The sequence below is a fragment of the Mastomys coucha genome, unplaced genomic scaffold (genome assembly GCF_008632895.1).
Source record: "Mastomys coucha isolate ucsf_1 unplaced genomic scaffold, UCSF_Mcou_1 pScaffold1, whole genome shotgun sequence".
Lineage (NCBI taxonomy): Eukaryota > Metazoa > Chordata > Mammalia > Rodentia > Muridae > Mastomys > Mastomys coucha.
The window spans coordinates 63151672-63178015 of NW_022196891.1; the positions used below are offsets into that span (position 1 = coordinate 63151672).

Genomic DNA, 26344 nt, shown 5'->3' on the forward strand with positions numbered 1-26344 from the left:
TTTTTTTTGCTTTTTCAAGCAGGTAAGGCATCTGTCTTTCTTTATAAGTTAGTTAGGATTGTATGGTCATACTATAATTTAATTTCAATCTATGCCACTCGAAAGAAAGGCATCATAAGACTTGAGGATCTTGTAGCTAACATGATTTATTGGCCATGTATGGTGAAGTTCTGGCTTCAGATATTTGTATCTCAGTCAGTCTCAGAGCTGTTTGCAAGTTACTTATTTTGGTCTTCTTCATTTCTTCCTTTATGGGTGCAGTCTAGATCTTCAGGGGGTCTCCCCTGTCAAATCTGACTGTCATGAATTTGAACAGAATCAACAGCTTTTCTCTTCTATTGTAGCAAAGGCAAAATCTCCCCCCCAATGTAATTTCCTACCCTCCATCCCAAGGCTGTCATAGGTATGTGTATATATATGTTTAGATAGATAGATAGATAGACAGACAGACAGACAGACAGACAGACAGATAGATAGATAGATCTAACTTATCAGTCCATTTCAAATCCCAGCATATTTTGACAGCTGTGTTATCTGTCTCATTGATATTTTAAAAATTCAAATATAGCATTGTTCAATCTATCTCTGAGAATCGTATATCTCCCTTTTGCTCTATGAGCATTTCTGTTAAAGTCTTGTTTGATCTCTCCATACTTTCTTCACCCATAGGACTGTAAGCTCTTTGTAACAGGTTTTATGCTGCAAAGTCTAACATATTTTTGTATTCAAATGGATATATATGTATATGTAAATATACATATATGTGTGTATATATATATATATATATACATATATATATTGAAGCATCTTCAGCTTTAGTCTGTAAAGGCATTTCTAAGACAGTCTCCGTTTCTAATAAATGTGTAATCTCAGAATAATTTTTTTCAGAATTCAAGGCAAAGCCCATTGGAATTCTGAACATATGTCAATAGTATAATGTATTAACACGTGTGCATATTTTATATTTTCAAACTCTACAAAATGAAATACATAAGCTGTTCTAAGACTTTGTTCTAAGGTGACTTCATTAAGCAGAATCTGGATTCTTAACTCGGAATATTGCATCTCTATGAGTTGCCGTTCTAATTACTCAACCCTTTGTGGATTTTTGTCATCTGAAACTACCCTTTTTGCTGTTATTGTGGGGTTCAGATTAGATTCTTCCAAAGGTTCTTTATTCTGATTTAAAGAATCCTCTAACCTCTGTTCTGTGGCCTGTAACCTGGCATCCCATCTTTCAGTCCTCTCCTTATCTGTTTTATTCTGATCATCCTTTAAAAGGATACATAAAATCGTGACCACTACTGAACATGTCCTTGCTATGCTGACAGTCAAAACAAACTATATGGGATCCAGATGCACTGTGCCCTTGCGTTTTTCATTTTAATGTCTATGATTAGATCCCATTTCCTTTCTCTTTTCCTGTTTTCAAACTTTACACCTTACCAGTTCAGAAGTCCTGGGCTTTTTTGTCCTACCACTGCTCTAGGAAAAGGTTCCTTTTGGCCTTCTGTACATCCGCAGGGCCCTCAGACCAGCACGTGTCTATGACATCTAACTCTACCCCTTTCGCTCTCTCCAACAGTCTGCCCTGGCTGGTTTGGGGGCTGGAGCCATTGCTAGCCCTTCTATGAGAGCCTAGCCCCATTATCCGGTGCCCACAGGCCTCCACTTGCCACAGTAACAGGCACATTACACCGTGGTGGGTAAGGGGTTGTACTTCTGCAGTCGGCTAGTTCTTTCCACCGCTGTAAGTTGAGGCACACATATCACAAAGCAGAATATGTCTGTTCTTTCAGAACCAAGTCCTGATCATTTGAAGGCTGAGAACCCTCATACCTTGACATTACTACTTGGATACAGTTGATCCTCTTTTTTTTTTTAATATTTATTTTGTTTATTTTATGTGTAAGAGTACACTGTAGCTGTACAGATGGCCGTGAGCCATCATGTGTGTGGCTGCTGGGAATTGAACTCAGGGCCCCTGCTCACTCCGGCCTGGCTTGCCCCGGACCCGCTCGCTCCGGCATAGTTCACTGTAGCTGTCTTCAGACAAACCAGAAGAGGGTGTCAGATCTCATTACAGGTGGTTGTGAGCCACCATGTGGTTGCTGGGATCCAAACTCAGGACCTTTGTAAGAGCAGTCAGTGCTCTTACCTACTGAGCCATCTCGCCAGCCCATAGCTGATCCTCTTAACAACACACAATGAGTGTCTGCTAGATGCTGGGGCACAGAGATGACAGAGATGGTCCTGTTATGGAAGGAACCACACTTGGTGGCAATGCAGACAAGGGCACAGCGGAAATGCCATGAGAGAGAGGGACTTGTAGAGTGGGCTTTTCAGCAGGATGAAGAACAGCCGTGAAGAGAAGAGAACTGTTTGATGGTGGGCCATCGAGGATGGGGATCAGTCCATGCTGCTCAAATAGTAACATTAAGTGAGAAGAAGAAGCAGAAGGATCCCAAATGATCTGCAGCCACTGTTGGCTGGGAGTTTCCCTAACATCTCAATGGGGAATTGGCTAATTAAGAGCTAAAGCACTCACCTGTTATGAAGCTGTCATGCTCATGTCTCATTGCTGATTTTACACATCTCTGTGTGCAAAGAATTCTACCAGCTATCTATCATTCACTAAGTCAAGGAGTCACTTGACACAAATGTATTGAGCACCCACTCTGCCTGCAGGATCTGGAGGTGGACAAGATGGACAGCATTCCTGCCTTCCAGGATCGCCCAATTGAGCGGTGGATAAATAAATAAATGCTGGTATTGCAGGGTGTGGTGATGGTTATGAAAGAAAACAGTATTGTCCGATGAAGGGTAATTAGAGAAATCCTCTCAGAAGGAGTGGTGTAAGGTTGGGCTTTTAAAATTTCTGTTTGTTTGTCTGTTTGGACAGTCTCTCACTATGTACACACAGAGAACCATTTGCCTCTGCCTCCCAAGTAGAGTAATTATAGACACGTGCCCCTATGCTTGACCCAAGGTAAGGATTCTTTTTTTTTAAGATTTTTATCTATTTATTTATTATATATAAGTACACTGTAGCAGACTCACTAGAAGAGGGTGTGAGGCCTCATTATGGATGGTTCTAAGCCACCATGTGGTTGCTGGGATTTGAACTCAGGACCTTTGGAAGAGCAGTCAGTGCTCTTAACCACTGAGCCATCTCTCCAACTCCCCAAGGTAAGAATTCTTAAACTTCTTTCTACTCACCGTCCCTTTTCACCCAAAAAAATTTGTACATAACCTCAGGCATATAGTTATATAAAACAGGTATAGAAATAAGATTTTGTTTGGTTTTGTTTTGTTTTTTTGTTTTTCAAGACAGGGTTTTTCTTTATAGCCCTGGCTGTCCTGGAACTCACTCTGTAGAACAGGCTGGCCTCGAACTCAGAAATCCACCTGTCTCTGCCTCCCAAGTGCTGGGATTAAAGGCGTGCACCATCACCGCCTGGCAGAAATAAGATTTTTTTACTGTTGAAAAATCATAAAGTATAAATGTGTATGTGTTCTTGTTGTTGCTGCTGTTGGGGTCTGGGAAGTGCCACACAAAACACTCAGACACCAATCTCAAACAATGAACACCCCCAAGACTGATCAATTAGAGGGGCAGTCTAGACTTAGGAGTAAAACTTCAACCCCAAGCCAGAATCCTACAGAGCTTTTAAGCCTGAAATCCACAAACATCTGTGCCAAGTTATTTCACCAATCAGAATTTAGAGATAGGGGACTTCCTGAGGAGCATGTCTTTGTGGTACACATATCCGGTTTTCCCTGGCTTGATTATTCAGCTGTGGTGGGGTGACTTGACTTTTGTCCCAACCTGCCAACCAGGATATTAGTTACCCACATACATGTCTCTTTCTGCCAAGTAAGATGTCAATTCCCAGGGAGGTCCCTGGAACTTGAAACTTTATTTGAAGCCCCGCTACTCAAAATGGGAGTTTTATTCCAAATGGCTTCTTATATTGGTACAGATGTCTCTCTTATGTTGGGGTCCATCCCAGGGGTAGCTTATAAAGGCAAAGACCAACAAAGCTCACACACAGGTACAGGAAGTGCTGCCGGGTGGTTGGTTTAGGTCCAAGCTTATTGGGGCTAACTATAGACAAAGCAGTTCTAACTGACGTCTATTGTGATTGGTTTCAAAGTAGGGCTAGGGTTTGGGGAGTTTCCAAGAACACCAAAGCATAGAATAGAATAGAATAGAATAGAATAGAATAGAATAGAATAGAATAGAGTAGAATAGAATATGCAATTAACTCAGGCATGAGGAGGCTTCCTAGTAATGGCATAAGATGGCTGGCGGCAGGCATAAAACAAAATGGCTACAGTTATGCTAGGGGAGCAGGCCTCAACGTGTGTAAGTGTGTGTGTGTGTGTGTGTCTTTCGTCCGGGAACATAAATAGTCAAAGGCAGGAAAGACCATAACCAGCTTTCGACTCCTAATTTTGAATGAGGACAGTTGAAATCTAAAAGTGGAGGTGGTGAAAGACCCACAGACCCTTGACGGGCTAGTGTTCAACTTGCGTTTGGAACTCCAAATTTGGCTGTGTGAACCTTTTCCTTAACACAGTTTCTAATGATGAAGAGTTGCTAATGACAAGCATTCAAACCATTTATAGTACTTTTTAAAAAGTGAGGACCTAGCCAGGCAGTGGTGGCCCATGCCTTTAATCCCAGCACTTAGGAGGCAGAGGCAGGCGGATTTCTGAGTTCGAGGCCAGCCTGGTCTACAGAGTGAGTTCCAGGACAGCCAGGGCTATACAGAGAAACCCTGTCTCGAAAACAAAACAAAAAATAAATAAATAAATAAATGAGGACCTGGCCTTCTTCCGTTTAAATGTGTCCTACTTAGCTTTCCAACTAGCTTGAAACTCTTCCAAACTCTGGTTGAGAAGGAAAGCAACTTGGACAGAACCTTGCTGACACTACTCCGAGCCAGGTGTGGAAACCAGCATGACACAGATTGGCTACCAGAGGGAAATGCAGACTTGTTCAGAGTGCAGAGTCATGCTTTGCTGTGTAGCCTTAGAAGCTGTCTGACTGTAGAGAGACTGGCCTTCAGACAAGAAGCAGAGATGGGCTTTAGCTTACATACCTGCTACCCACACTTGCTCACACGATTGGCGCACAGCCCGAAGAAAGCTACGCCAGTTACAGAACAAAGCCCCGAAAGGCCAGGCATCACCAGATTAACACCGGCAAATCCTTACGAGGTACCACCTCTGGAACAGCAGAAGTATTCATTGGAAAGGTCAGAGCTGGTGTAGGACATACCAAGATCAAGGTCTGAGCACATAGGAGCTATAACGGCTCCAGAGGGATAAATGTCAGCGAATGAGAGACAAAGACAGGAGACAGAACAAGGGGAAAGGAAAAAACGAACGGGTGGGAGGAGATATTTGCCCTGGATGGAAATGGACTGCCTCTGGATAGAGAGGAGGCAGAAGTGGCCCATGGGAAAATGGCAGTTTATAAAGGTCAGCCTCAGGGGGAGGAAGTAGCCTACTGACGGGATAGACCTTGGTGGCTAGCTTTAAGAAAGTAACCTGCGGTTTAGTGAGGAGGAAGAAGTGGAGAGAGGAAAGGCTTGCCAGAGCCATGATTGTCATGCTCGGGCCTACTAGAGCCCTCCATACACCAGAGGCCAGGTCACAAAGACCTACAAAGATGTGACTGTCACCTGTCTGTTAGCAAAGCAGCAGACACAGTCCTTTCGTACAGTTGAGCAGGGCTCCAGGTCCTGGAGACAGGAGGGACAGCATTAGACAGAGACAACATAGTTTATGGAGATCTAACAAGATGGAGCCTCAATGGCAGGAAAGGATTCCCCTTAAAGCCTGGAGAAGAGCTTTCCAGAAATCTCCTTTAGGAGTCTCATACCAATCCCTAGAATAAAAGCTGTCTGATTTTTATAGCATTTTAGAGGTGACAGGAAGTTTCACATCCCATGATTTAATTTATCATGGCCTACATGACAGGGAGCTGGGTGCTATAAACTAAGAGGAGCTGTCAAGCTCAGGCTGCTTCATAACTCTATTATGGAGAGAGAGAGACAGACAGACAGACAGACAGACACAGAGACACAGAGACAGAGACAGAGAGAGACAGAGACAGAGAGAGACAGAGACAGAGAGAAACAGAGAGAGAGAGAGACAGACAGAGAGAGAGAGAGAGAGAGAGAGAGAGAGCGCTGCAGAGAGGCATGGCCTGATTCAAACTATAGGATGGGGCTTAAAAGATTCTATGTTCTAACAGTGGCCACAGTTTAAAACAATGGAAAATGTGGGCCAGCTTGTTTGCACACATTTTCTAACACCCCAGGGTAGCAAAATGAAGATCGGACGGGCTTGGAGGATCTGCCAGAATAACAAATGCATGAAACCACGAATTTAACCAAGCTAGATAACTTAACAAGTCTCAGACAAGCAAGGTCAAAAGTCTTGAGTGGATTCTGAAAGCTAACAAATTCTTAGTGGCTTTATCTGAAGACACTTCTGGGCCAGTAATATTTAAGTTCCTGCATGTCGGTATTTCTGCTCTGTACTATGTATAGGTTTGCTTGCTAACAGTGAATAAACAGAAAAAAAATACAGAAAATTCACTTTTTCTTAGGCACGCATACTCAAAGGCATTAAAAAGGGGGTGTGTGCGTGTATGAAGGCAGCTTTTTCCTAGCACCGTGCCTTAGGAAGTTGCTTAATTTCTTCTAAACCTCATGTATCTGTCTGTAAATCAAACAAATAAAACAAGTATCTCTTTAGGGCAAATTCGCACTCTTTCCAAAGCAGATCACAGGATGCAGTAAACAGACGGCATAGCAGCATCGGAGTCACGCCCCCTCCGGCCTGCTCATCTCTGATTGGCCTTCTGGGAGGGGCGGAACCCTGGCGGGCAATAGTTACCCCGGCAGAGTTTGGTCGCAGGGCAGGGACTCGGCAGTCAGCGCCATGGCTGCCTGTGCTCCTGCGCTCGCGCGCTCCCTGCTTGCTGCCCTTCTGGCGCCCGCGCTGGTGGCACTACTGGTGTCGCCGGCCTGGGGTCGCGGAGGCCGGGACCACGGGGACTGGGACGAGGACAGGCGATTGCCTCCGCTGCCACCCCGCGAAGACGGGCCGCGCGTGGCCCGCTTCGTGACTCACGTCTCGGACTGGGGCTCGCTGGCCACTATCTCCACGATCCCGGAGGTGCGCGGCAGGCCCTTCGCGGACATCGTCTCCATCAGCGATGGTCCTCCGGGAAAAGGCACGGGAGAGCCCTACATGTACCTGAGTCCACTGCAGCAAGCCGTGAGCGACCTGCAGGTGAGCCGGAGCTCGGCGCCGTTTCCCAGGCCGGGCAGAGCAGTGAACCAGCTCGCCCGGGAGAGCGTGGGTTTTAGAGATAAGAAGTCTCTTCTGGTCGGCGCTGGCTAGGCGAAGGTTGTAGCATCGCAGATGTTGGGCAACTGTCAGGAAGTTCTTACTCTTACCCTGTTACTGGTCTAAGCGCATTGGGTAAATTCTTTGCCAGTACCTGGAGCACTTTATACCCTTCAGGCGTCATCTTCAGGCGCTATCTCTGCATGAACTGAACTCTTGTTATTTAAAGGCATACAGAGTTGGATAGTTAGCGTTTGGTTTACGTGACTTCGGAGATTCTCTTTCTTACCTCTGCAGAACTTTCCTATCACCAGTGGGAAACTACTATACAGCATTATAGTTGACTGCGTTTGGGCTTCCTAAGCATAATGTCCCCAGTAGAGAGCAGGGCTCTTTGTTGGGCTGGCTCTTCTTTGCCCTTTGCCCACTCTCTGGGACCAGGCTAAGCTTACAACTCCGGTGGAAACAGCCGGGGAGAGAAAGGCCATCCACGAGCCCAGAAATGGAGCCTGACTCTGTGGAGGGTCTTTGTGGCAAAGCTGGAAAAGCATAGTGTAGTGGTAAAAGTGAACCAAGAGACGCTGATGTTTTAAATCAAACCCTTGCCGTGTCATGTGCCAAGGGCTTTTCGGTTCCACTCATTTTCATTCATTGTCTCTTGTAGTAACTCTTAGAAACAGGCTTGGCTATTCCCATTTTACAGATGAAGACATGAAGTTAAGTAATTTGCGCAAAGCCAGGGGGCCAACCCCAGTTCACTTGTCTTCAGACTCACTTGTCTTCAAAGCACAGGCCACAGACTGGGACCCATGAGCTAGACACCAGTTTTCTTCAGCCTCCACAGAGTTCTGTTTTGTAATAAACAAATTTAAATTAGCTACTACTACCTTTTAAAACTGCAATCCTAGGGGATAGGGGGACTAGCCTGGTTGGTAAAATATCTGCCATGTAGGCATGGGGACCTGTATTTGGTCCTCAGTACCCATGTAAAAAGGAAGGCATGCACGCACATGTGATCCTGCACTGGCCAGGCATCTCCCTGCCCTGCCGGCCAACTGGAGTCAGTGAGCTTCAGACCTCGGGAGAGAGAGCCTGTCTCAAAAACCAAGCTGGATGGCTTCAGCTTCTGAGGAGTGACATCAAAACTGACCTCTGTCCACGCCATACACTCATTAATACACAATGCACCTGTTGTGCACCTTCACGCATGCGCACACACACGTAGGATAAAACTTTAGAGTACAAAGTCTGTTTGTTTGCTCTTTAAGTGTCTAACTCTTCTTGAAAAGGTTGGAAGATCTCTCTGCTCGGGGAGTGGGGGTGGAGCTATATTTTTCTGAGATACAAAAGGAATAGAAGCCGTTGCACCTCCCAGTGCAGATATATTGACCCCAATCAACTCGCCATTTTCTCCGCAGCCCATTTCACTCCTCTAGGAGTCTGCTGTTCACATGTTCTCTCTACCCCAGACGTGGCACTAAACTGACCTGTAAGCACTTGCAGAGAAGTTTTATTTTATGTTTTTTAAGATTTATTTTGGGGCTGGAGAGATGGCTCAGGGGTTAAGAGCACTTACTGCTCTTCCAGAGGTCCTGAGTTCAATTCCCAGCAACCACATGGTGGCTCACAACCATCCGTAATGAGATCTGATGCCCTCTTCTGGGGTGTCTGAAGACAGCTACAGTGTACTCACATACATGAAATAATTAAATAAATCTTTTTAAAAAAGATTTATTTTATGTATATTAGTACACACTGTAGCTGTACAGATAATTGTGAGCCTTCATCTAGTTGTTGGGAATTGACTTTTAGGACCTCTGCTCACACTGGTCGGCCCCGCTTGCTCAGGCCCAAAGATTTATTTATAATTATAAATAAGTACACTGTCTTCAGTCACACCAGAAGAAGGTGTCAGATCTCATTACGGGTGGTTGTGAGCCACCATGTGGTTGCTAGGATTTGAACTCAGGACCTTCGAGAGAGCAGTCAATACTCTTACTGCTGAGCCATCTCACCAGCCCACAGAGAAGTTGATTTTTTTGTTTGTTTGTTTGGTTTTCTTGTTTTGTTTTTGTTTTTTCGAGACAGAGTTTCTTTGTGTAGCCCTGGCTGTCCTGGAACTCACTCTGTAGACCAGGCTGGCCTTGAACTCAGAAATCCATCTGCCTCTGCCTCCCAAGTGCTGGGATTAAAGGCATGTCCAGCTCTCAGAGAAGTTTTAAAATGCACTACCAAGCTACTTTATTCTAAAACCATGCCCCCTACTCCCTCAAACCATCATTGGTGATTCTAATAGGAAGGGGACGGATTGAGCATCGTTATAGCCCGTGATCTTATTTCTATCTGTGAGGTGTCCGGGGTGGTATCATCCACACTGCCGAAATGAGGACACAGGGGCTTAGAGATGGGGGCTCATCCGTGACCAACTAGCTGATGGCCATCAGGCAGGTCTCCAGTGAAGTATTTCCTGTGTAGAAAAGAGGCAGATGTGAGGAGCCTACCCAGGCTCTCAGGTTTCTGGGATGGTATTATTGAAAAGGCGTGGACATGTCGAGACTGTTAAGACTTGTCTGGATGCTGACTCAGCCAGTTAACCAGCTGAAATTGGTTCCTGTTGTACTTTTTTCTTGTCTAGCCAGCAAGAGTCTCTTCGTGCCTTCCCATTAGGTTAGAAAGAACAAGGCTAAGGCTTGAGACCACTCCCCACCCCACCCCCTCCCTCCCCCCACCCCCCAGTATAAAATGCCAGCCGCCTCCCTCCCAGACAAGGGGAGGTTTGGGTGTACTTCCCATAAGGGTGTTCCTCTTGTCTAGTTTTTCAGTGTGTGATATTTTTGTATAATGGATGCTTATAGGAAGCATTTGTTTCTGCTGGTTGTTGATATAGTATCAAGTTATGTTATAGAGCCAGGGAATCAAAAGTAAAATTGGTAGGGTGCTTGCCTGGGATGCAGGAAGCCCCAAGTTGTAACCCAGGCTATATAGTCTCAGTATTTGAGAGGTGGGGGCAGAACCCTGACCTGGGGATTTGATCACCAGAGTCCCCTGTGTGTTCATATAATGATGTCAGGAACTGTGACCAAGGTTCAAGGTTAGTTTACTCTGTTATCGGGGGGAGTTCACGGACTGACTGGACTGTATAATGTTCTGTCTCAAACCAAACAAAATCCTTTTACCTTTCCGTCCTTCTTGGCGCTTCTCTCTTGTGATATGATGTGGTTATTCCTGATTTCTTTTTTCCCTTGACCCATTAAAAACAAGCCAATTTCTTATCCCTTTGTTCTTTAGATACTTCAAACGTTATGTGCACAGTCATGGTTCTCCTTCCATTTAGGATTTACTTCCACATTGGTGTGCCTGTTGGACCTCCTCAGAGTCTTGTATTTCTTTCTTTTTAAAGAATTATGGGGCTTGAGAGATGCCTCAGTGGTTAAGAGCACCTACTGCTCTGCTGAAGGTCCTGAGTTCAAATCCCAGCAACCACATGGTGGCTCACAACCATCCGTAATGAGATCTGATGCCCTCTTCTCTCTTCTGGTGCATCTGAACACAGCTACAGTGTACTTACATATAATAAATAAATAAATTTAAAAAAAAAAGAATTATTTATTTGCTGGGCAGTGGTGGCGCATGCCTTTAATCCCCACACTTGGGAGGCAGAGACAGGCGGATTTCTGAGTTCGAGGCCCGCCTGGTCTACAGAGTGAGCTCCAGGACAGCCAGGGCTACACAGAGAAACCCTGTCTCAAAAAAAACACCAAAAAAAAAAAGATTTATTTATTTATTCATTTAATGTTTATGAGTACACTGTGGCTGTCTTCATGAACACCAGAAGAGGGCATTGGATCCCATCACAGATGGTTGTGAGCCACCATGTGGTTGCTGGGAATTGAACTCAGGACCTCTGGAAGAGCAGTCACTGTTTTTAACCACTGAGCCATCTCTCCAGTCCAGAGCCTGGTATTTCTGGTGGCCTTCATTAAATATCTGTCTGATGAAAGTCCCATTTCCCTCTTCTTGAAAAGCAACAGACCGTGACTGGGCCACGTCCTGGATTGTGGAATTATTTTCCCAGTAAGCACATTAGAGTTCTCATTGTATCTCCACATCTCGGTTTTTCTTCTGCTTTCTTTGTTATCATACCTGTTGTCATATGTTATCATATCATACACTCCTCTTCATTCATGCCATCCTTGGGCTAAGTTCTCACCACCTCATGCTAGAAAGTGCTCAAACAACTTTTAAATTATCTGTCTGAACCACCCTGCCCACCAGACTTAGAAAAACAAAAATACAAGTTACCCTCTGCACAGACAACTTAACAAACACACCTGCCCCTGCCCCTACCCCTGCCCCTGCCCCTGCTCCTGCCACCTGCCCCTGCCCCTGCCCCTGGTCCTGGCAAGCTTCAGATCTTAGGTATTGAACTGGGAAGATGGGTCATCAGGAAAAAAGCTCGCTGTGCAAGAGTTCAGATCTCTAGCACCCATGCAGAAAATCAACTGCGCCTCCTGTACTCCCACTGCTTGGCAAATGGAGCTGGAATTCCCCCGGGGACAAGCTAATGAGTTCCCAGTTGAACAAAAAAAACCCTGCTTTAGTAAATAGAGATTGGTCAAGGAAGACATCCAGTGTTAACCTCTGGCTTCCACACCTGTGTATCCGCCCACATACATGGGAACGAACACACACACACACACACACACACACACACACTCACAAATAGTAAAATAAAAACCTTGGGTACAGATTGGTACCCGGACTCAGCATTTTAACAGACTCTGTAGAGGATTCTACAAAGTACTGCTTGAGCATGGGCTGCAAAGCTCCCAGTGGGGAAACCCCACCCAAGCGCTCCCCCTTGTTCTCCTTCTTGGGTAGGTGGGGGAAGCAGCAAGTCCTCTTCTTACCCAACAGGCTGAAGACAGCAGTCTTTTAGCTAGGATTAAAGGTCTATACATACTTCTTACCTAACAGCATGTCCAGCAAGATTGACTTTATTTCTAGTTAGGTGTATGTGTAGATCTCTGTGTGTGTGTTAATGTGAGGGCGGGTGCCCTTAAAGGCCAGACAATGGATCTTTTGGAGCTGAACTTAGAAGTGACTGAGCCACTGGATGTGGGTTCTGGAAACAGAATGTGGGCCTTTGGAAGAGCAGTGCTCATCCCTGCTGAGCCCCACTCTCCCCTTCCCCCCTCCCTTTCCTGAGAGTCTCTAGGACTCCGTGATTTTGATGGCCGTAGTGAAATGGATGGATGCAGTTGTGAGTTTGCAGTAATCTGGAGCAATGCCGGGCTCTGGAGAGAAATGAATTAGGAATCTTTTTGCCTTGGGTTTTGAAAAAAAAAATTCTCTTGTGACAGAAGGAACAAGCAACTTGAGATCACATGACAATTTCTGCAGTCAAGTGATAACCACTCAGCATGATTCAGCTACTTTCTAGTTTAAATTTTGCAATTAGGCCGTTCGAGCACCTGTGGCAATTTTATGCAGTTGTTATTTATTTTTTTTAATTAGAGCTTAATCTTGTAGATACTTCAGTGAGGGCTACCACCAGCCCTGGTTTAGGGGCTACATTATTTATAATTCTGATAAGTATGGAACTGATAAAAATAGCTATGCTAAAACATTCTTTATAGTTCGTTAGTTTGAAACATGACACCTCTCCACACACACTTCGTGGGAACAGGACAGGTTTCTTCCCATGGATGGCCTCCCAACCCCAGTGGCTTACAGTTCACAGTTTCATGGAAGTGAGCTGCCGTCAGTTCCAGGAATAGTATGACTACGGGCTGTAAAGTTTGTACCTCTCCAGAAACCATATTTTACAATGAAGGATTTTTATTTTTCTCTCTCCAGGGAAATCCAGAGGCCACACTGACTATGTCTTTAGCACAGACCGTCTACTGTAGGAACCATGGATTTGATCCCCAGAGTCCCCTGTGTGTTCATATAATGATGTCGGGAACTGTGACCAAGGTACGTTCCATGAACAGAGATGGGCTTAAAAGAACGTGGTGGCATTAAAAACGAACGGAGGGGTCTTTGGAGAATAAACACAATTGACCTGTGAGTGGGCAGATGATATGAATATGTTCTAACACAGTGATTTCAACAACTAAAGGTGCTGACCAGGGACTGTCGTATAGGAGTGTCCAGTAGGGTACTTATGGGCCGTGTATGGGCACCCCATAAGTACTCATGTCCTGGAGCCAAGTAGACGTAACATCTGGAAGGCTCCTGTATAAAACACTCTTGCTAAAAAACAGCTCCTCATCCAGAACCAGTGCGCTCTAGTTTCATGTGGACTCCTTGTCTCCATGTTCGATACCAGTGAGAGGAGTGTCTGTCACTCACTTTAAGGGGGTTTGGACAGTTAGGGAAGAGTGCTGGAGAGAAGAGGTTAAATAAGATCTTTGGTGCACCCAGGTGGTGGTGGTGCCACACGTATTTAATCCCAGCATTAAGGAAGCAGAGGCAGGTGGATCTCTGTGAGTTCGAGGACAACCTGGTCTATATAGCCTCATCTATATAGTGAGTTCCAGTACAGCCAGGGCTACAGAGTGAGACACCCCCACTTCCCATCTCAAAGCGACAAAACAACGCGACAGAAAGATGGCTCAGAAGTTAAGAGCACTGACTGCTCCTCCAGAACTCCAGTCCTGAGTTCAATTCCCAGCAACCACATGGTGGCTCACAACCATCTATAACGAGATCTGGCACCTTCTTCTGGTGTGCAGGCATACATGCAAGCAGAACACTGTACACAGTAAATAAATAAATCTTTAAAAAAAAACAATGAAACAACTGTAGAAGAAAGAACTACTGGATGCTAGTGTGCAGATAGCACATACCAACCGTATTGCTGAGCCAGCAGTTTGCTCTCTGACCCTTGTCATGTCTGGTCTGGACAACCTGTGGGTGCATCTCAGGGGCAGGCGGTACCCATGTCCTGGTTGACTGGCAGGAGAAAGCAGAGGAGTGACAAATGCTCGGGGAGTGGGGAGTTGTGAGGCTAGAGAGGTGGCGGGGAGGAAGGGTTTCATTGTGCTACTTCTAAGCATGTTTACCCTTCTTGCACATGCATTCAGTACAGTGGCTGTGAGGGTCCTTTCAGGCCTGGGTGACACTGCTGTGCTTCTGGGCCATGGACGGTGATACTTGAACTGCAAGGCTCTTATCCCTATCTTGGTTTCTGCTTTATCTGTATGTGTCGTTACACATTTGAAATTACAAGTTTCTCTGTGTTCTTCAAGCTTCCCTTTTGCTCTCAACTCTTAAGATTAGAATTTGCAACTGAATCAGGTATCGGGCAGGGTTTGTGGTGGGAGAACCACACCTTAGCAGAAGAGAGATGAAAGTGTTGGAATGGCCTGTTTATCTCCTGTTTGCCCTTCAGGTGAATGAGACGGAAGAGGACTATGCCAGGAATTCGCTGTTTGTTCGACACCCTGAGATGAAACATTGGCCTTCCAGCCATAAGTGGTTCTTTGCTAAGTTAACAATAAGCAATATCTGGGTCTTAGACTACTTTGGTGGACCTAAAGTTGTGACACCCGAAGAATATTTTAACGTCACACTGCAGTAAGTAATTGTAGGTTTTCCAACATTGCCAGACTGTAGCTCTTCCCAGCAGCACCCCCAAGACCAATCCTTAGGTTCCCCTCTCAAAGGAATAACACACATGGGATTACAAAGACGCCAGACATAGGACACAGACAAAGTGCACACCTTTAGCCCCCAGTCCTCGCGCTTCAGAGTCAGGCAGGGAGAATCTGTGAGTTCAAGGCCAGCCTGAGTTCTCCGTAATGAGTTCTAGGACATCCAGAGTTGCAGAGTGAGATCTTGTTTCAAAAAACAAAGCAAACCAGACCTAACCCCAGTCCACAGGAGGCAGAGGCAGGTTGGGTCTCTGAGTTCGAGGCCAATCTGTCTACAGAGCCATTTCCAGGACAGCCAGGGAAACCCTGTGTGTCTAATAATCAAAAAACGAACAACAAACAAACAAAGAAACTCAACTAACCAACTAACTAGAAACAACTCTTAAAATATATCTGTAAAGTAGTTTTAAATGGCCGGGAGGTGGTGGCGCACGCCTTTAATCCCAGCACTTGGGAGGCAGAGGCAGGCGTTTTTCTGAGTTCGAGGCCAGTCTGGTCTACAGAGTGAGTTCTGGGAGAGCCAGGGCTACACAGAGAAACCTTGTCTCGGAAAAAAAAAACAAAAACAAACAAACAGAAAAAAAAAGTTTTAAATGTGTGATACAGATTTAGTAAGCTCACCTGTAACCTTAGACCTTGGGAGACAGAGGCAAGAGGATTAGGAATTCAAAGCCTGCCACAGCTTCATTGTGAGGGTGAAGGTCAGCTCAAGTTACATGAAACTGTGTTTGAACCAAAACCAAGCCCAAACAAGGGGGGATCTAGTATCGGGCCTATAACTCTCAGAGGAGTGAAGCCTGGGGTCTATGTTTTATGACATTTTCTACAACCACAATTACAACACAATTGGAAGGGATCTGTGACTTATGCCTACAGAGGTAATGGAGTTGATTCCAAAGGGACCACTGGAGAGAAAGGGGAATAGTACCAGAGGATTGGGTTCAGCAATTGGGCCCTGGGGTTTAGGTGCGAATCTCAGCGCTGCACAAAAAAAAAGAGAGAGAGAGAGAGAGAGAGAGAATAATACAATTTACTAAGGGCTGGAGACATAGCTCAGTCCAAGGCCCTGGGTTTGGACCCCAGTACATCTTGTCTGGAAGCAGAGAAGGAGCAGTATCTAAAGATGGGGCCGGGCCAGGAAGAAGGGAGTGGTCAGGTGTGGAGTGAGGTCAAGGGAGGTCAAAGGTCAGAGAACAGAATGGGAGGGACTAGAGTGTTCCTTAAGTGACACTGGATTTTGCAATATAGGACATCTACAAGCCCGAGAGGTACAATGGCAGCTAGAGTCTGTTGAGCGTGTTTTGCTGGTCGGTGCAATATCCCCACCCCACCACCACCACCACCCCCCACCCCCCGTGAAGCAAGCGCCCATTCCTAGGCAGTAAACAGAAGGGCCTGGCTGGGAAAGGAGAGGGTTGCATAATGCCTTTCAGCCAGCAGGTGGCAGTGCTGGGGTTCAAGCGCTGGGCATCCTGGTCCCCAGCCTCATCTGACGCCTAACCGCGTGCTGGAGCCGGAGCTGCTGCCTCTCCAGGTTCATCTTTTAGTTCACTTCGTGTTTGCGATGACTGGGAGCTCTGTGGAGAGACTGGGGAGGGAGGATACTAAGATAGATGTGTAAGTCACGGCCAAATGAATATGGGCTCAGTAAAGAAACCAAAGTAGCCCATCTGTGGGTGAAAAGGGAAAACATTCATTCCAATAAACTGTCGAGGCTCTCTCCTGGGAAAGCAAGGAGAGACGACAGGGAATGATTTCCAGGGTTACACGGGAACAAGAGAAAGGGGGCTCGTGAGCTGGGTGAAGTTCGGGAGCAGGGACTGAGGGAGCCCTGTCAAGTTCCTAGGCACCACAGCGTGTGCTAATGGAAGAGCCACTTGTTCCTTTCGCCAGAGATAAGGCGCGAGACTCCCCTTTTAGCAAATAGGAACTTTCTTCAAGTCCCGATGGAATGGTGGCTTTTGTCTAAATGCCTAACCCTGGGAAAAGGTTATTTCTTTGGGGGAACCAAGCAATCTTCAGTCCTGGGGGCTTAAATTCTTAGTGCTTAATGTGTACTTTGTTTTTATTCTATTAGAGAACAGCTCTTATTAAACTACATAACCCCCAGCCATCCCCACCCCCATTCCCTGCTGTGATTGTAAATTTTAATAACAGCATACTCGGGGTTGTTGTCCCGAGCAGGGATGAGGGTGGTGCGTGGCCCATAGTAGGTGTTTTGGGAACAGTTGCTTATAGCCAGCTGATCGAAGCAAAGACTTTCAAATTGTCTGAGTAAAGAATCCAGCTGTCCTGGCATTGATTTTGTTGCCACGTGGGAGGAGAGGCACAGGCTACCGACCCTCCGCGGGGCTGGCCCGGCATCCTCCTTTGTAGGATTTAGGAGGTAGCGATTGTGAGATTATTACCAGGCAGCACATTATCAAGGAGAGTGGCAGTAAGAATGATGGGCTGCTCTGTGAGGCCGGAGTTCACCTTCCCGGGACATCACAATCTCTGAAGAGCAGTTATCTCTGTGTAAATAACACGCCTCGGGCAGTGCTTACTTTAATAACAAAATAAAATTATGTTTTCCCATAAGTCTTTGCTCTGAGTGAGTAAAACAGAGGCTCCTGCTCTGTTATGTAGACGGATAAGTGCTTTTCTGCAGCTCAAAGATAAGACAGAGCCTTTTCTCTGATCAGGGGCCGAGGGAGAGGGGGCTGGGGGAGCACAGGGCATGGGAGTGCAGGATGGGCAGGATGGAAGACCAGGGCAAGGCATCCCACCACAGTGGCAGAGTACTAGAGAAGGAGGTGCCTGTCCCCAGGTGCCTCTGGCCACTGATTGCCACTTCAGAGTCTATGCACATTCTCAGGAGCCACTAATGGGATTCTTATGGCATCCTGGGCTTTCTCCATGTTGGAGTCACCTTGCCAGGCTTGCGCACGTCAACCTCAGAAGATACTGTTTCTCTAATTAGCTCAGTGCCTCCTGTAGCTGATGGCCAGGACACTGAAATGATCCCGAGAAAGCATCCACACAGGGACTGCTCAGCCAGTTCTGCCATGAGACTAAGTGGTTTGTGTCATTCACTGGGTCGCTGGACCAAGCCCGTGTGCTCTTCTGAATGTGGACTGACGGTGTAAGCATCCTCATGGTGTGTTTGTTGACTTCCTGGAGGCAGCCGTGATCAGAACAGGCGTTACCTCCTATCACCATGGAGCCTGAACAGCAGGCCTGGTCCAGGGTTCACTCTACCACTTGTAGCTGACTCACAGGAATCCTACCAAGATGGACACAGAGAAAGCTCCTCAGTCTCTCGCTTGAACCCTTACGTGGGTGTAGATTTCCTGGTTGGATGGTAATTCCAGCTGGGAATTAACTTAAAATATTAAACTTCTTGGTGCTGTGTTTCTCTAGACTTTCCCACAAATGGGTGAACCTGTAAGACTGGCCAGTGAGATAATGAGATAACAGTCTCCCTTTCTCTCTCCAGATGAAGCAGATATGGTGAACTGAGTCGCACCGGCAAAGTGTCTTCGAAGGCTCATGCACACTTGAAGGGCTTGGCCCTACCTTTGACTTCCCCAGGCCATCGGCTCACCCTGCCACCTCTTGTTTCGACTTTGCTTGTGTTAACAGAATGTTGTCCAGCAGAAAATGTGGTTGCTGGATTTTTTTTTTTTAAAAAAAATGTACTTTGAAGCCATTTTCAGAGAAAAATGCCCTTCATTATAACCAAGGAAGTTTTCTTTCAGCCATTCCCGGTGGCTTTTCTTCAGTGGTGCCCACAGAAGGGCGACATAGACCAGCTGAAGATTGCCCATTGGCACTAGAGGTACCGAGGAGCAGGTGCTTTATGCCTGAAGGCCACAGTACCTGAAGGGTGCTATCCCCACGAGGCTGCCTCAGGAGCCTGTCAAAGGGGCCAAGAGTGGGGAGGCCTGGGCAGAGTGTGGGTCCCGGATACCGGATACAGAGAGCCAGAATGAATCCTCAGTCAAGGACAGCAATGGCCACACACGGAGCTTCCCACTCATGCCTTCCTGTGCAGGGTAAACTCCATAAATGTTTTACATCCTAAAGTCATAGTTACCCAGAACCAAATAAGTCAAGAAGATTTTCCTGCATCCACTTTCCATCTAAGTAGACTGTATATTCATTCCTCACCCTTTAAAACACACACACACACACACACACACACACACACACAAGCTGAGATGCAGCTTTCTTGGTAGAGCAATGGTCTAGTACGAGACCACAGGTCCCTTCCCCAGCATTGAAACAAAAACATCCAAAAATACCATTTTTTATTTGCATGAAAAAGGAATCGCAGGAATTTGGCATATGTTGGGTTCTTCTTTTGTAAGACTTGACCCAGCACCAGCCTAATCCCAGCCCTCCTCCGGGATTCTGTATCTCAAGGCTCCTGGTGCTGCAGCCCGAGTCCTCTGTGGGAGACACCGCAGCACCACAGCATTAAAACAAACTACAACAACAACAAAACATGTTTCTGGCCTAGAGGGATGGCTTAGCACTTAAGAAGATTGACTGCTCAAGCAGAGGACCCAAGTTCAGTTCCCGGGGCTGGAGTCAGACAGACACAACTGCCCATAACTCCTGCTCCGGGACTCAAGTGCGCGTACACACACAGACACATAATATAAAACAATACATCTTCTTTTCAGAAGAGGTACTGCTTAGTTTTATTACGTGTATTATGCTCTTGGATGACATAAGATTCCTTTCAATAGGGTATGGGGGATCAGGCCACTGACTCCTTAAACAGCAGAAGGGTTAAATATGAGCCATCGTGTCGGAGAGAGATCCAGCAAATGACTTCTCAGTAAAAACCCACTAAACAGTAAGAATCCTGTTTTTCAAATCAATAATTAAAAGCATTATTCTAACAAGGTGTGTTGGACTGACTTCTGTGATTTCAGAAACATAGCTGTTTATTAGAAAGCTTCATTGTGCACTGCTCACTCAATGTTCTTATTTAACCACACTTTAAATCATCCACCGATTGTTCCAGAATTCGAAAAGAATCATATACTTTCTCCAATGGCAGAGAACTCATGTCCTAGAATTTGGGCAATGTCCAAATGCAGGCTTTGTCATAGGTCCTTGTGTTCCGGCATGACACTGTAGGACTGGCTTGAGGGTACCTCCTCCCTGGCTTTCTCTCTTTTCCCACTTAACTGTGAGTTTCGTCTTAAGCACTTGGAAAAAAACTATCCACATTCAGATCAAATCCATTCATCCTATAGGGCGAGAAGCAGTCAGTTCTTCACAGCAGGCTCCCCACATTCCTTTATAATTGAATTTGCAGACTGTCACGGTAGCATTCTGGATGTCCACAAGGGGGCGCCATAGACTACCGTTAAAGCAGATCCAGGTTGTGTTTTGGTTTTCGGTGGTTTAGTTTTATTTTGTTTTGTTTCCTCTATTTCTTAGTGTTTCTAGACGGTAGCCTAAGGTGTCTTCAACCTGTGATTCTCCTGCCTCAGCTGGGATAATCAGCACACGCCATCATGCCCCCCTCCTCCAAACAGTGCCCCTTTCTCACATAGGCCAATGTCCAATGTGACCATGATGGTGACATTAATATAGGCAATTCAGCAGGGAAGAGGTGAGATGAAGGCTAGTGTCACGCCGCCGCTGGCAGGTTCAAGGCTTGGTCATTTCCTTTACACCGTGGGCTTTGCTTCAGACCCTGGGTCTCACGCCTCACCTGCTGCAGGTAGAGGTCCAGCCCCGGTCTTAACTGGGATAGATTGGTTGCATTTGGCAGATGTATCCCTGACCAAACCAGGATCAACAATCAGGTTTATCTGTCTTCTAGCCCAGGTTCAAAGCCTTTGGGATCACATCCGGGTGGGGATCCATTATGAACCGAGGCACGAGTCAGTGAAACAGGAGTGGTCTGACTAGACATGGCCAGGATCATGTGCCTTCCTTAGTAGTATTCAGACAGAGAATCACGAGGTAATTGAGGAGGGCCACTTTCCTATAATGGCACATTCTGGAGCTGTTTTAGTGCTGAGAAGATAGTACTCTGTGGGAGTTTATTGGCCAGTATTTCTGTGGTGTTTTCCAAACTCTTCAAAACAAGTGGTCTGTATTTTCATCTGGGAAGACAAATGATAAGTTTAGAAGAGAATATGGAGCAATCGTTTTCTTAGTTTTTTTTTTTTTCCTTTGTGTTGTAGGGTACATGCATGATAGGGAGAAAGGGAAAGGGAAAGGTACATGGGGGGTGGGAGAAAGAGAGAGAGAGAGAGAGAGAGAGAGAGAGAGAGAGAGAGAGAGAGAGAGAGAGATCAAGACATGGCCCCTACAGTTAACCTAGCTGCTAGTATTTTGTACTTCTTTCCAGTCTCTGATGACTTGCTTAAATGTGATCAGGATTGCGCTGAGTCCTGATCAGGTACCTAAGTCTTGCACTTGATCTTGAATTCATTGTGTTCCTAGGAGTTGTTTACAAGGATAAAAGGATAATTTAGTACAAGGCAAAGGATCTGTATGACCTGACCAGAAGCCACAGTAGTCAAAGGTAACAGAGTAGCTGCCGGAATCGTCCTCATACCCAGGCTACAAAATAACCACCTGCTTGTGGGTGGGGTTGGGGAGGGTGCCGCCTTCCTCGGACTCTGTTACTAGCAGAGGGATTCAAATCAAAGCAATTGAAACATTGTGAGGAGTTTTGCTGTTCCTAAAGTAAAATAGTCCTCAGAACACCATCTTCTCAGCTCTGCTTTCCTCTCCCTTAGTTTTAACTGCAGCCAGCAACTCTAACAAAGAAGATGATGCTCATAGTCGGTCCAACTCATTCCTGAGTAAGAAGTGGGTCTGGAAGTGGGGTGCTCTCAGTGGCTGAGCCCAGGCCCTGTGTCTCATTGTCCTTTCCAGAAGATGGGGGTGCGTCGCTCTGCCCTGGGAACCATCGGGACTTGGAGAGTTTCGAAGGGTACTCCTGAGAGGAAGCCCCGGTAACTGACGGGTCAGATCAAGCAAGCAGAGGCTGATGGGATCGCCACCCTAGTAGTTTCCTTGTCTTCCTCTCCTTACTTCCTAAACATTTAGGTTATAGAATTTCCAAGAATGTTGCAGATTGCTTTTAGGGATTGATATCAACGTAACAATTCCAAGATATCACAATGCTTATTCTGCGCTGAATCTAGTAGGGAGATAGCACGACTGCGTTATTTAAATTGGTGGGTTTAGGTTCTAACATACAAAATAGTAGTTGGGGCCAATGAGATGACCTAATGACTAAATGTACTGCTGCCAGGCCTGATGACCTGAGGTTAATCCCTGGCACTCTTATGATGGTGCAAAAATTGTCCTGTGCCTACCATGCACCATGGCATTCATATACCACCCTCACAAACAATACACTCACTAAATAAATATATTGAAAGATTTTAAGGTGTTCTGCCAGCTGTTTTCCTTCTTTGCGAATTGTTGTCTAACGGCCCTGGGAATCACTTTAATTTACCTCCTGGTTGCTCTCGGGGTGGGACCCAGGGTCTCTCTCATCCAAGTACACCCTACCAGTGAGCCCTTGGGAATAATTTTTTAAAAATTGATTTTAGTGAATGTTATGTATTTATTTCAGTAAATAATTTTCGCTGTCGATACAGACACTTGGTAAAAACTGTTTTTCCTTTAAATTGTCTTAAAATCAGTAGATTTAAATTTTTCCACAAAGAAAATTTACATAACTGAATATTTCCCTCAACATATTTATTCTTCTTTAAAGTTAGTCTTTGCCTTTGAGAACTTTGGTAAACGCCAGTTCAGGCTTTCTTCCATTTTTCTGGGGGTTTTTTCACCCCCAATTCTTCAATCTGCCTGGAATGAGCTTTGTGTAGAATGTTCTTCTCTTTCCTAATTCATACTTAGCTCTTTTCATTGACATGTGAGCCCAAATCTAGACACAGGTCTCTCAACAGCAGGGACAGAGAGTTAAGTTAGGCCTCCATACTTAACTTGTTTGCAATCTGTGGGGCAGTCTAGTCTCGAGACGCTCTGCGCTCTGCAGCTTGGGGGCCTCAGCACTAGTATCAACTAAAATCTGTTAAGATTCTCATACAAGCTGGGTGGTGATGGCGCATGCCTTTAATCCCAGCACTTGGGAAGCAGAGGCAGGCAGATTTCTGAGTTCAAAGCCAGCCTGGTCTACAGAGGGAGTTCCAGGACAGCCAGGGATATACAGAGGGGGGCTGACTCAACCCCCCCCCCCCAAAAAAAGATTCTCATAGACTCAAACTCTGGAGGGTGTTTAATAAATATGCACTCACATTCCTTAGCTAGAGTCTCCAGTCCTTCCACAATAAATTCTTAGTTGGCTTTCTCAGCATCTATCCTATGTGTGGTAGAATGCACATAGACACATAGATACACACCACACAGATATATACCACACACACACACACACACACACACACACACACACACTAAATGTAATTTTTTAAAAATGAAATATTTGGTGGATGATTGCAGGGCAATTGACCAAATCAGCTTCTTCTGAGAACAGTAGTCTAACATATTACATATATATGCCGATACCAGTTAACACACACTCCTCATTTGGTCACCAAGGGTCATCCGTTAATGGACTGCATCCCTCGGATTCATCTGTGCCTGGTTTTGCTCAAGCTGCCGTAACAAAATGCCATAGACTCGCTGGTTAATACACAGAAACATTTTTCTCACCATTCTAAGAACTGGATGGGCATTAGTCCCATCTAAAGCCACACAGGCACTCTGTACTGACAGAGCCTGCATAGGGTGGTCATTTCCTTTGCTGTGTGCTTTTCAGCCTGTGCATCGAGTCCTAGAGAAGGCCAGTAAGACAGCGGAGCCTTGGGCCGAGGGGAGAAAGGGCCTACCTGGGCCCCTGGAACATCTTAGCAGGACATGGCTCCCCTAAGGTTGGGAACATAGACTGCAGGAGCCCCCGGTCTTGACCCAATCTGTGAAGACTATGTTGTCTTGAATACGTTTCTTTATTCTTTGAGCTATTTGGTACATTTGTAGAGGACGATACTCCGCAGGACAAAGAACAAATTAGCAAAAAAGTTCTCAAATCATTTTTCACCCTGCCTGCTGCTGGCCGCCACTGTTCTTGGGATAACGGAGAAGAAACCATCATGCACTGGGAGGCCAAAGAGCATCTTCTCTGTGAGCCTTCAGAATGCGGCCTTGCAGGAGAGTTGATGTCAAAATCAAGTGCTCTGGCTCTGCCACAGGCCTAGGTTCAAATGCTGGCTTCAGCCTGAGCTAGGTGGTTCATCTCCAACAAGTGCTCTCCGCTGAGGGAATGACAGAATTCTCAGCTGCAAAACAGAGGATAATATAATTCCTTCCGAAAGACTCCAAGTTACCCAGCACACTGAAGGCTGAGGCAGGAGAATCGTGGATTCAGGGTCAGCCTGGTCTACATAGTGAGAGTCCATGGGAGGCTAACCTTAGAGAGTGAACAAACACTCAGTAAATACTAGGTAGGCAAGTCCTGTTTCTTTACTTCATATATCAATTGATAATGTTAAGCTTTCTCAAAAGTAAGAGCCATAGCTGTCAGTGCATTTAACTTTATGAAATATATCCATGTGTGGTGCTCTTTTTCTAAGTCTCTTTACAAGCCCAAGAAACGGGTGAGGCACACATAATTTTTTTAAAAATTTTATGGAAAAGGTTGGAGAAACCCTGTCTCGAAAAAAACCAAAACAAAAAGCAAAACAAACAAAACCCTATAGTTTTGATTCAAGAACGCAACACTAGAGGTCCCTGTGGGTCCTTTAAAGAAATGCTTTGCCTCATGACTTGTTTCTAAAGGTTTGTAGTGTGGAAGGGAAAAAAAAAAAAAACAGCAAGGGCCATGTGTTTGGAAAAGCTAGGTTTTCACAAGTAGTTCTTTGACAACTTTGATGGTGTGTGTGTGCTGGGGGAGGAGGAGATAAGCCCTGTGAGCTCTGAAGCCAGACTGTTCAAACCTCAACACAATCACTTAGCCTGAGATCACCAGAGCTAAGCCCAGGATTGGGCTAGATAGTGACTTTTGTTGAGTTATCAGTCAGGATGTGAATGACCCATAGTCCTTACACAGAATGTAAGCCCAGCATAGAATCGTGGAACCCGACATCTTCTAGGAAATGATGCGGCCGTGGGAGAGTTCCAACTGTCGTGTGTGCCTTGGTGACGACATGCTCCCTCACTGTAAGTACTGTGGAAGAGGAGCAGGAGACTGCCAACCCTAGAGCTAGGGAAGGGAAAAATAAGACTTGCAGGCTGCAGTTTGACATGATGGCCGCTAGAGGTCTCTATGAAGCCGCGCGCAGGTGCTGACTGGGGCGACCCTTCGACCCTCTCTCCCCAGGATGGGAGAAGTTAGTCCTTTCGCTAGCACACCCTCTGCTCCGCTGGAGCTGCGTCCCTCTTTTCGACATCTTTCCTTCCCTTTAAGGAAATGGCATCCTAAGGAGAGGCCAAGAGTATCCAGCAGTATCCAGAGGTGGAGCTCTAGAATTATTGGTAGAGCAAGCGATCTCTACCGGGGACCTGTTTGTGCGGCTTCCCCGGAGGCAAGGCTGGCTCTGCAAGGACTTCTAATGGCCTTCTCACACCACACAAAGTGAGGGGATCTAGTCCTCCCTTTGGGGGATTGACAAAAAAAAAAAAAAGTGACCCACACGAAGTCAGAAAACCTCCGGCATTATGGGATTGTGTAGAACCTTCAGGCACTGAGCTTGATTCTCCATCCTTGAACCAAAACTAGACGCCTGCTTAGCTTCTAGGACAGTGCAGGGCTAGCCCAGAGGAAGTTCACAGCGACACCCTCAGCTCAAGGAAGGTGCCAGCCAGCTGGTGACACTGAACCGGCCAAGAAAAATTATCCTCAAATACAGGGTCCAACCCAAAACCAGTTTGTGGAGGTCAGAGAATTCAGCCCCTTCAGGGGACACACAGAGGCCTGTAGAGGGAGAGTGATTTTCTTGTTTTGTTTTGTTCAAAGTCACACAGTAAGTGAAGGATGAAGTTGGGACCAGATCCCAGAGCGGTGCATCCGTTAACACCAGCGGGTCTGTGGCAGCAGCTGAGGGAAGACCTTCTGGAAGAATCAGAACTGAGCATAAAAACAAAGCCAGGACCAGAGGTGGGAAACTGATGACATCCACGCCCTAAAAGATGCCGTAACTGGTTCCTCAGGTGCCCTGGCGTCTCAGGGTTGGAGTTCTCTCATCTCAATGACTTCACATTTGCTTCGGTGCCTCAGAGCTTCCTAGGCTGAACTCGCCACTGAAGCCGGGGCAATCTGTTCATAA

General features: G+C 46.0%; 1 protein-coding gene across 2 annotated transcripts; it reads left to right on the top strand.

The window, feature by feature from the left end:
• The first annotated feature begins 6912 nt into the window (after positions 1-6912).
• On the top strand, positions 6913-19929 carry Creg1 (cellular repressor of E1A stimulated genes 1). Of its 2 annotated transcripts, XM_031388157.1 has the most exons (4): positions 6913-7314; positions 13231-13350; positions 14771-14955; positions 18511-19929. In XM_031388157.1, the coding sequence occupies exons 1-4, from the start codon at positions 6961-6963 to the stop codon at positions 18512-18514; spliced, it is 663 nt and encodes a 220-aa protein (XP_031244017.1). In that variant the 5' UTR covers positions 6913-6960; the 3' UTR covers positions 18515-19929. The 2 variants fall into 2 exon arrangements, with proteins under 2 accessions (XP_031244017.1, XP_031244024.1); XM_031388164.1 differs by lacking the exon at positions 18511-19929 and having other exon boundaries at positions 6961-7314; positions 14771-14959.
• The last annotated feature ends 6415 nt before the right edge of the window (positions 19930-26344 follow it).